The 9,614-nt window shown below is 41.2% G+C and overlaps 1 protein-coding gene and 1 pseudogene across 1 annotated transcript; both read left to right on the top strand.

The window, feature by feature from the left end:
* Positions 1-1,189: 1,189 nt before the first annotated feature.
* Positions 1,190-3,330, top strand: LOC118990786 (olfactory receptor 502-like). Its single transcript, XM_037051553.1, is given in 4 exon segments — positions 1,190-1,247; positions 2,365-3,066; positions 3,069-3,131; positions 3,134-3,330. Coding segments are annotated over 4 exon segments (1,020 nt in total).
* Positions 3,331-3,407: 77 nt separating this feature from the next.
* On the top strand, positions 3,408-4,664 carry LOC118990789 (olfactory receptor 502-like; annotated as a pseudogene).
* Positions 4,665-9,614: the final 4,950 nt, after the last annotated feature.

The raw sequence follows: 9,614 nt of genomic DNA, 5'->3' as shown, positions 1-9,614 counted from the left end.
TTAAAAAAAAAACCCTTCCTTCCTTGTTGGTTTCAAAGTGACCAATCCGGTTTTCCTGGTTTCGGCAGAACCCCTCTGTGGGCTGGGTTGTAGGCCCAGGCGCACACCCGCCCACCAGCCAGGCTACCAGACTGGGGTGCGGGCGCCTGCCCACTCGACAGGCTGCCTGGGTCCCACAGGATCTGGTACTGGTCCTACCCAGTCCTGTGGCTGGGTGAGAAGCAAGTCAAGCTGACTTCACAGGAGAACACCTCAGTCTACTTTCCAGTAAAAATTTCTCCAGAAAGTGTGCCTCTCAGCCCAGCCCAATCCCCAACCTGACTGGTTAGGACAATGGTCCTCTCAAATTTCCTGGGCTGGCAGGCTGGTGGGCTGGCGACCACAGAGATCACAACTGAACATGGTCCCCTGTCCTTGCCACCCTCCCTGCTCACCTAGGCAGACAGGTCTCTGCCACCTAGCCCTGCCAAGATGGTGAGGGAGGGAGCCAGCTCTTCCAAGGACCCCGTAGCCAGCCAATGCTCCACTGAGTGCTGGGCTCCCTATGAGTCCTCCATGGCACTGGTCACAGATGGAAGCCTCCACACCCCTAATGAAGCAGCAGCGGCAGCTCCTAGGTGTTTCGGGCTGGCTGAGGGCAGCTGGCCCTGCCGCTGCCACTTTTGTCTTTACTCACAGATGCTGAGCTCCCGATGAGTCCTCTGTAGCAGACGCCCAGACGCTGGCCATAGACAGAAGCCTCTGGGCCCTGGAAGCTGTGGCAGCAGCAGCTCCGAGGTCTTTATGTGCTGGCCAATGGCTGCTGGTCCCGCCGCTGCTGCTTTTGATTTTACTCTGCGGTGCCTGGCTCCCGAGGGCAGCTGGCCCTGCCGCTGCTGCTTTTGTCTTTACTCACAGGTGCCGGGGTCCTGATGAATCCTCTGTGGCAGACGCCCCTGTCGCTGGGCGCAGGCGGAAGCCTCTGGGCCCCAACCGCTGAGGCAGCCGCGGCTCTGAGGTCTTTATGCACCAGCCAATGGCTGCCTTCCCGTAGCCGCCACTACCACCACCATGGCCGGTGCCCTTGACTTTACTCAGGGTTGCTGGGCTCACAATGAGTTCTCTATGGCAGATGCCCTTGTTGCTGGGCACAGACAGAAGGAAGCCTCTGGGCTCCGACCACTGCAGCAGCCATGGCTCCGAGGTCTTTATGCGCCGGCCAATGGCTGCCGCCGGCCTTACTCACGTTCCTGAGACCCCAACTACCTGTAGCTGTCTGGTTCATCACTATCTCTGGTCTCTTATTTTCATAAATGCTAGGGAATTGTTGTTTGGGGAATTGATTGCGCTGTTCTTCAGTAAATCTGCCAGGATTTTCTCCCAGGGGTAGGAGAACCAGAGTCCCTCCATCCTACTCTGCTGCCATTTTCTAACAAAAGCAAACTCAGAAATAGGCAGGTTCAGTTCCAGAGCCACACAACAGAGTGAGCACTGCAATAAAGTGAGCTGTGATGTTTCTCTGATATTGTAAACTACTTGATAGAACAATATTTTAATTGTAAATATTAAATATACATAATAAATATATAGTACTTCATTCATAAACCTAACTTGAAATTCCTTTCTATTTCTTCTTGGTCCTCTAAAAATTTTCTAATTTTCATTTGAAAATGGTCTTGTTTTACTAAGAGAAATTGTGAACTTTGCGATGAACTAGGCACCCCTTTTATAATTAGCTGTCAAAGAGTAGAAAAGATAAATTTCATTTATAGCATATTACTAAAGAAATATACTAGATTCAAACCATCTGATAGTCATAACTAGATTCCACCACTTGATATGTAAACTTAGGTAAATACTCAACATTGTTAAAATAAGTTTCTTCATCTATAAATAAAATAGAAGTTTTTAATGTTACTTCGTGAAAGTTAACACAGAACTGTACATGTAAAATTCTGAACTCTGTGCCTACCATTAGTCAGCTTTCCACAAAAGTTAGTTCTAAAGTCTCCATTACATGATCTTATATTTATTTTTTGGTTATACTGAACATTCCTTTTTGCTATTCTCATAAGTCTTATGTTTAGATTAAAAGCCACTTTAAGTACATTTTATAAATAGATACTATATGGAGGAAAGATCTACATTATTTGAAGCAGGTTCTCTAGTGTTGGGCTAAAAACGATTGTTAAAATGTAAAGACTCATTATACATAAATATACACTATGGGCTCTAGAGCAAAAATAAGTTCCAAACTTAGCTAGAATAACTTGTTTACAATGACCTCTGTGTGTATTAAAGACAATAAAACCATCAAATTTATAATTTCTTTAATGTAATGTTTCATTACAGGTTCATTATGATAGAAGCAACTTTATATCATAGATTCCCTGAGGCCTGGGAATCACACTGTAGTAACAGCCTTCATTTCCCTGGGCTTCACTGATGACCCACTCCTTCGAGTCATCCTCTTCGTGACCATCCTCTGTATCTACCTGGTGACCATATCTGGCAATCTCAGCACAATCCTTCTTATCAGAATCTCTTCTCAGCTCCATCATACTATGGATTTTTTTCTGAGCCACTTGGCTTTTGCTGACATGTGCTTTTCAACTTCTCTCACAGCCAATGTGCCTGAAAATTTCCTGGTGGAGAGAAATCCAATCTCCTATCATGGATGTGGCATGCAGCTTGGTTCAACTGCTGTCTTTGGGACAATCGAGCGCTTCCTTCTGGCTACAATGGCATGTGATCACTTTGTGGCAATCCACAACCCACTGCTTTATTCAACCAAAATGTACACACAGGTCTGTGTTCAGATCCTCATGGTGGCTTATGTGGGTGGTTTTCTCAATTCTTGCTCTTTTACTGTTTCCTTCTATGTTTTACTGTTCTGTGGACCAAATCATGTCAATCATTTTTTCTGTGATTTTGCTCCTCTAGTGGAACTCTCCTGTTCTGCTAGCAGTATCCCTGCAGTTGCCCCCTCATTGGTTGCTGGCTCCATCATTGTGGTCACAGTGTTTGCCCTACTTGTCTCCTACATCTACATCCTCATCACTATCCTGAAGATGAACTCCAACAGGGGTGCCACAAGGCCTTCTCCAACTGCGCTGCCCACATCACAGCAGTCACTCTGTATTTTGGGACTGTTTACTTGTTTATGTGAAGGCCAAGTCCACCTTCTCAAGTGACCAGAACAAGGTGGCATCTGTGTTCTACAATGTGGTCATCCCTACGCTGAACCCCATCATCTATAGTCTCAGGAACAGTGACATTAAGGGGGCTCTGAAGAGAGTTTGGCAGAATATTTTTGTAGTGAAGTTTGATATTTTTTATGATTTGATATAATAATATGTCATAAACAAAACAACAAAAGGAAATTGAGTTGTCTGTGGTCTAAATATATTGGTCCATATGTGATTATTATGTGTGTGGAGCTTTTCAGTGAAGGTAGGGGGTGGATTTTCTGATGTCAAAGGTAACTTCAAGGCACATAACATAGTAAGTTGTTAATAACATTAACTTAGAAACAAAAAACATGAAAAAATACTTAATATGCTGAAAATCCTCTTAAAAGATTATTCTTTCAAAAGCTGTTCTCTGCCATAAGTTAAGGTTATTATACCTCCAAGCNAAACCATCAAATTTATAATTTCTTTAATGTAAGATTTCATCACAGGTTCATTATGATAGAAGCAACTTTATATCATAGATTCCCTGAGGCCTGGGAATCACACTGTAGTAACAGCCTTCGTTTCCCTGGGCTTCACTGATGACCCACTCCTTCGAGTCCTCCTCTTGGTGACCATCCTCTGTATCTACCTGGTGACCATATCTGGCAATCTCAGCACAATCCTTCTTATCAGAATCTCTTCTCAGCTCCATCATACTATGGATTTTTTTCTGAGCCACTTGGCTTTTGCTGACATGTGCTTTTCAACTTCTCTCACAGCCAATGTGCTTGAAAATTTCCTGGTGGAGAAAAATCCAATCTCCTATCATGGATGTGGCATGCAGCTTCGTTCAACTGCTGTCTTTGGGACAATCGAGCGCTTCCTTCTGTCTACAATGGCATATGATCACTTTGTGGCAATCCACAACCCACTGCTTTATTCAACCAAAATGTCCATACAAGTCTGCGTTCAGATCCTCATGGTGGCTTATGTGGGTGGTTTTCTCAATTCTTGCTCTTTTACTATTTCCTTCTATGTTTTACTGTTCTGTGGACCAAATCACGTCAATCATTTTTTTCTGTGATTTTGCTCCTCTAGTGGAACTCTCCTGTTCTGCTAGCAGTATCCCTGTAGTCGCCCCCTCATTGGTTGTTGGCTCCATCGTTGTGGTCACACTGTTTGCCCTACTTGTCTCCGACATCTACATCCTCATCACCATCCTGAAGATGAACTCCGACAGCGGTGCCACAAGGCCTTCTCCTCCTGCGCTGCCCATATCACAGCGGTCACTCTGTATTTTGGGACTATTTATTTTTTTACGTGATGCCCAAGTCCACCTTCTCAAGTGACCAGAACAAGGTGGCATCTGTGTTCTACAATGTGGTCATCCCTACGCTGAACCCCATCATCTATAGTCTCAGGAACAGTGACATTAAAGAAGCTCTGAAGAGAGAGCCTGGCAGGATATTTTTTGTAGTGAAGTTTGACATTTTTTATGATTTGATATAATAATATGTCATAAACAAAACAACAAAAGGAAATTGAGTTGTCTGTGGTCTAAATATATTGGTCCATATGTAATTACTTTGTGTGTGGAGCTTTTCAGTGAAGGTAGGGAGTGGATTTTCTGATGTCAATTGTAACTTCAAGGCACATAACATAGTGAGTTGTTAATAACATTAACTTAGAAACAAAAAACATGAAAAAATACTTAATATGCTGAAAATCCTCTTAAAAGATTATTCTTTCAAAAGCTGTTCTCTACCATAAGTTAAGGTTATCATACCTCCGTTCCTTTACTGCTGTTCCTATTTACAATAGCAGCTTATCCTGAAATGAGAGAGATGCTTACAGTTACAATTTTGTATTGATGCAGACTCTCGCCAGCAGAGTCCACGGTGTTGTGGATGCAACAAACAAATTCACATGGACTGCAGAAGTCCTGTGGAGAAAAAGGGATAGCATGGCCACTCTCTGAGAGAGAGAGCACCTCATCCCTTGCCTGGACAGGCTTTTATTGCTTTCCAGTAGCATTACATCAAAGAAGGTTCTCATTCATTATGCTCAGGTTTACTTTAGGTGATTACTTTTTACAGATAACAAAGGAAAGGATGTTACTGACGACTTCCTCAAGATCAATAAGGAAAAAATGTTGCAAATGCAAGGGAACAATAAGAATGATTGGTCTGATTACACTCCATTCTTGGGAGAATTAGCACAGACTTCAGGAAGTTACTTTAAAGATGTGCAGTAAACATTTTCAGTTTCACTTCAGGGTGAGGTAGTTTTAGCAAAAGCAAGCCTCAAAGCATCCTGGGTATAATGCAGGCCTGGTTTCCCATGGGAAAGCCAGTCTGTGGGTTTGGCTCCAATGTGCTGACTAGCACCTGTGGGTTTTCTGATAGGGCTGGGCTACATTCGCCAACACTAAGCAGATGGGTTCCCTATAGTGTATATTCTGAGTGGAAATGACCAAGTGGAACCAGACAGTAAAACTATTGAAGACATTTTTCTTATAGGAAAGTTATCTGCTGGGATGTACTTTGTGGACCTGTAAATTGTGACCTGTGTTTCTGATCTCTGGCTCCAGGATAGTTCTAAGGAAGCCCATAGAAGAATAGGATGAGAAGTCCCTGATTAACCTGTGAGTTCTGTCAGGTCAAAACAATGACTTCTCTGTTGCAATGAGCAGGGTTCCTGAACTCCTTGAAGTGACTTGTTCATGGCTACCATATTTATCACTGACTACCATATTTATTTGTCTTTCCCCGCCCTCTTCTTAGTGTTGTAGACAATTTTTTGTCTATTGAATTTCTAGCACAAACTGTATATAAATTGATCATCTCCTTTCACCCAAATTTGTCCCTTCCAATGTTCTCTATTTTAGCAAGAGATACTACCATTCAATCAATTAATTAATTCTGAACTCTTGAGTAATTTTTTTCCTCCACACACATTGTACATTGTCTTGTACATTCTGAGTCCAATATTTATCACCTACTTCTCTTATTTTTTATTGTCAGCACCTCTATTTTAAACCACCACCCGATGCATTGGTTTTACGATAGTACTCATGTGATAGCTAATTTTATGTGTCAAGTTGACTAGGCTACGGTGACCAGCGGTTTGGTCAAACACCCATCTAGATTTTACTGTGAACGTTACTGTTTAGATGCGATTAACACTTAAGTCAATAGACTTTGAGTCAATCAGGTCACCCTCAACAATGTGAGTAGCTCTTATCCAAGTAGTTGAAAGCCTTAAGAGAAAACTGCAGTGCCTGAAAAAAGAGGGACATTGTCTCCAGGCTCCCTTATAACTCAACAGTGTGACATCACCTCTTACTGAAATTATCCGTCTGGACTGCCCTTGAATTTTGGAATTGCCCACCCCCATGCTGTGTAAGCCAGTTCCTTAGTAATCAATCACTTGCTCACTCTCTGTCTCTGTATGTAGATGTGTATGAGTGTGTATACATACATGTATATATCTCCTATTGGTTCTATTTCTCAGGAGAATCCTGACTAACACAACCCTACCTAGCTTTTCTCCTGCCTCTCTCACTCTCTTCGCATCATTTTCAATATGCCAACCATGGCCACAACTCTAAATAGCTAAGTTCCTTCATTAATAGCCCTAACAATGTTATAATAAAGTTACAATTCAGACCATAATTTACAAAGTCTTGAACATGGCCCATATTTCTTTTTTGACCCTCAATCTCTTCCCTTGATCTCTAAACACATAAAATCTAGGACCAATCATTTGGTTACCTTGACAGGAGAAAGATAGCTATTGTTCCCTGTTTTTTAATTAATTTATTTTTTTATTGTTGTTCCGGTATAGTTGTCTCCATTTCTTCCCCCACTTCCCGCCCATCCCCACTTCCCACCCTCAATCCTACCCCCTTTGGCTTTGTTCATGGCTTTGTCCTTTAGACATGTTCCTTAATGACCCTTCTCCTATTTTCCCCCATTATCCATCACCCTCCTCCCCTCTGGTCACTGTCAGTTTGTTATTTATTTCAATGTCCCTGGTTCTATTTTGCTCTTATGTTTGTTTTGTTGATTAAGTTCCACTTATAGGTGAGATCAGATAGTACTTGTCTTTCACTGCCTGGCTTATATCACTTAGCATAATGCTCTTCAAATCCATCCATGCTGTCACAAAGTGTAAAAGCTCCTTCTTTCTTTCTCTTGCATAGTGTTCCATTGTGTAAATGTAACATAATTTTTTGATCCACTCATTTACTCATGGGCACTTAGGTGGCTTCCAACACTTGGTTACTACAAATTGTGCTGCTATGAACATCGGGGTGCATAGGTTCTTCTGAAGTGGTGTGTCAGGGTTCTTGGGGTATAATCCCAGCAGTGGAATTTCCAAGTCAAAAGGCAGTTCCATTTTTAGTTTACTGAGGAAATTCCATACTGTTTTCCACAGTGGCTACACCAGTCTATTCTCAAGAGTGTACTAGGGTTCCCTTTTCTCCACAATCTCACCAGAACTTGTTGTTGATTGATTTATGATGGCCATTCTGACTGATGTGAAATGGTAACTCATTGTGTTTTTAATTTGCATCTCTCTGATGGCTAGTGATGCTGAGAATCTTTTCATTTGTCTCTGGGCCCTCTGTATGTTCTCCTTGGAAAAGTGTCTGCTCAGGTCCTTTGCCCATTTTTTAAATTGGGCTGTTTGCTTTCAAGAAGTGGAGTAGTGTGAGGTTTTTTGTTTTTTTTTTTTGTTTTTTTTTTATATTTTGGAGATCAAACCCTGTCCAAGGTATCATTTGCAAATATATTTTACCATATGGTTGGTTCCCTTTTCATTTTGCCAATGTTTGCTTTAGTTGTGCAGGAGCTTTTTATTTTAAATCCTTAAACATGCCCATGTTCTTTACCACATCAGGACCATATCATATCCAGTAATATATGAGAGGCATTTTTCACCCCACCTGGGTAATGCCTAATGATACTACAGGTACTAACCTAAATGCTGCTTTCTATCCTCTGGAAAGTTTTCTTGAGGCTCCTACCAAATTAAGTACACCTCTGTAGAACCTTGAATATTTTCTTTAGAATACTCAATGCACGTTACAGTTGAACATTCAGTATTTGTTTTCTCCACAATGTTGGAAGCTTCATATAGACAGCTACAATGTCTTTCCTCTCTCCCCATACATCTATGTTCACACAGTTCCTGCGACACAGTAAGCATAAATGCTTAGCTGAATTGAAACACTAAATAAATGAATAGCTAGCTGAATGAAGCTTTTGCTGTGTCATAAACCACTGGTTCTGCTGGCTTTGAGTCCTGGTCACTGATCTGCTGAATGTTTCATCCTGATTCAAGCAACTGAATGAATGTCTGTATCATATCTTGCTACAGCTGTGACAAGCCATTAGACAAAATGACGCTCTCCACAATCATGTCCTTGCTTCCATACTGATTGATTCAGATTGGCAACTAGAGTTGCAGAATTGCTACTCAGAGTGTTTATGGTTCCCTATACATTTTTGGAACATTTTTCTCATTCCCTGAAATACACCATTGGTGTATCTTGATAGGAATTGCAGTTGAGATATCCCTCCAGAGCCTCAGCCACCACTGTGGGAGTGAGATCACCCTTTTCATATCTCTGACCTTCTTACCAGTCTTCATGTGGCTTCTTCTATAAATTGTGGTTATAAGATTTCTGTTCAGCAAGTCAGCAGTTGGTTATAGAGGTGGATTGTTCTATTAGGTTAACCAAAAAGTTCATTTATTTTTTCTGTATGATTGTTCTAGTAGTGCTCAGTTGTCTTTAACTTCATTTGAAATAATTCTGTTAGATTGTATTCTGACAGCTCTCATTCTGACAGTGTGCATTTAAAAACGTAATAAAAACTGAACTTTTGTGTAGCCATTTTGATATTGAAGATAGAAGAAGATACACAATATTTTTGTTGCATTATGCTTTATTATTTCAAGAAAGGTAGAAATGCAACTGAAATGCAAAAAAAAAAGTATGTATTTGTTCAGTGTATGGAGAAGGTGCCAAGACTGACCAGATGTTTCAAAAGTGGTTTGTGAAGTTTTTGTCCTATTGACATTTTGGCCAAATACTTCTTTGCTGTAGGATTGTCTTAGGCATTGGGAGATATTTGGCAGCACCCCTGGCCTCTACCCAGTAGAAGCCAATATTGGGAGGTAGCTGACATACTTATATGCAAATTGTTAGTTATTGGTAAAAATGAAAGATGTTTCTTTTATTGTACAGAAAAAAAAACTAAGCAAACTTTTTGGCTAACCCATTATACTTTATGTTGTTCAGTATCCTTATAATCATTGATCTACAGACTTTTTTTAAAGTCTGTATCAGATAAATTGCTTACCTCCACTTCATTTAGTTCTTCTGGAAAATGCTCTAATTCTTTCATTTGGGGCCTATTCCTTTGTCTTCGCATTTTGGCTGTTCCTTTG

This window comes from Sturnira hondurensis, unplaced genomic scaffold (assembly GCF_014824575.4).
Source record: "Sturnira hondurensis isolate 20B ecotype Veracruz unplaced genomic scaffold, ASM1482457v3 Scaffold0007296, whole genome shotgun sequence".
NCBI lineage: Eukaryota > Metazoa > Chordata > Mammalia > Chiroptera > Phyllostomidae > Sturnira > Sturnira hondurensis.
The sequence above is the reverse complement of the archived record's forward strand: the minus strand, read 5'-3'. Positions and strand labels throughout refer to the sequence as shown.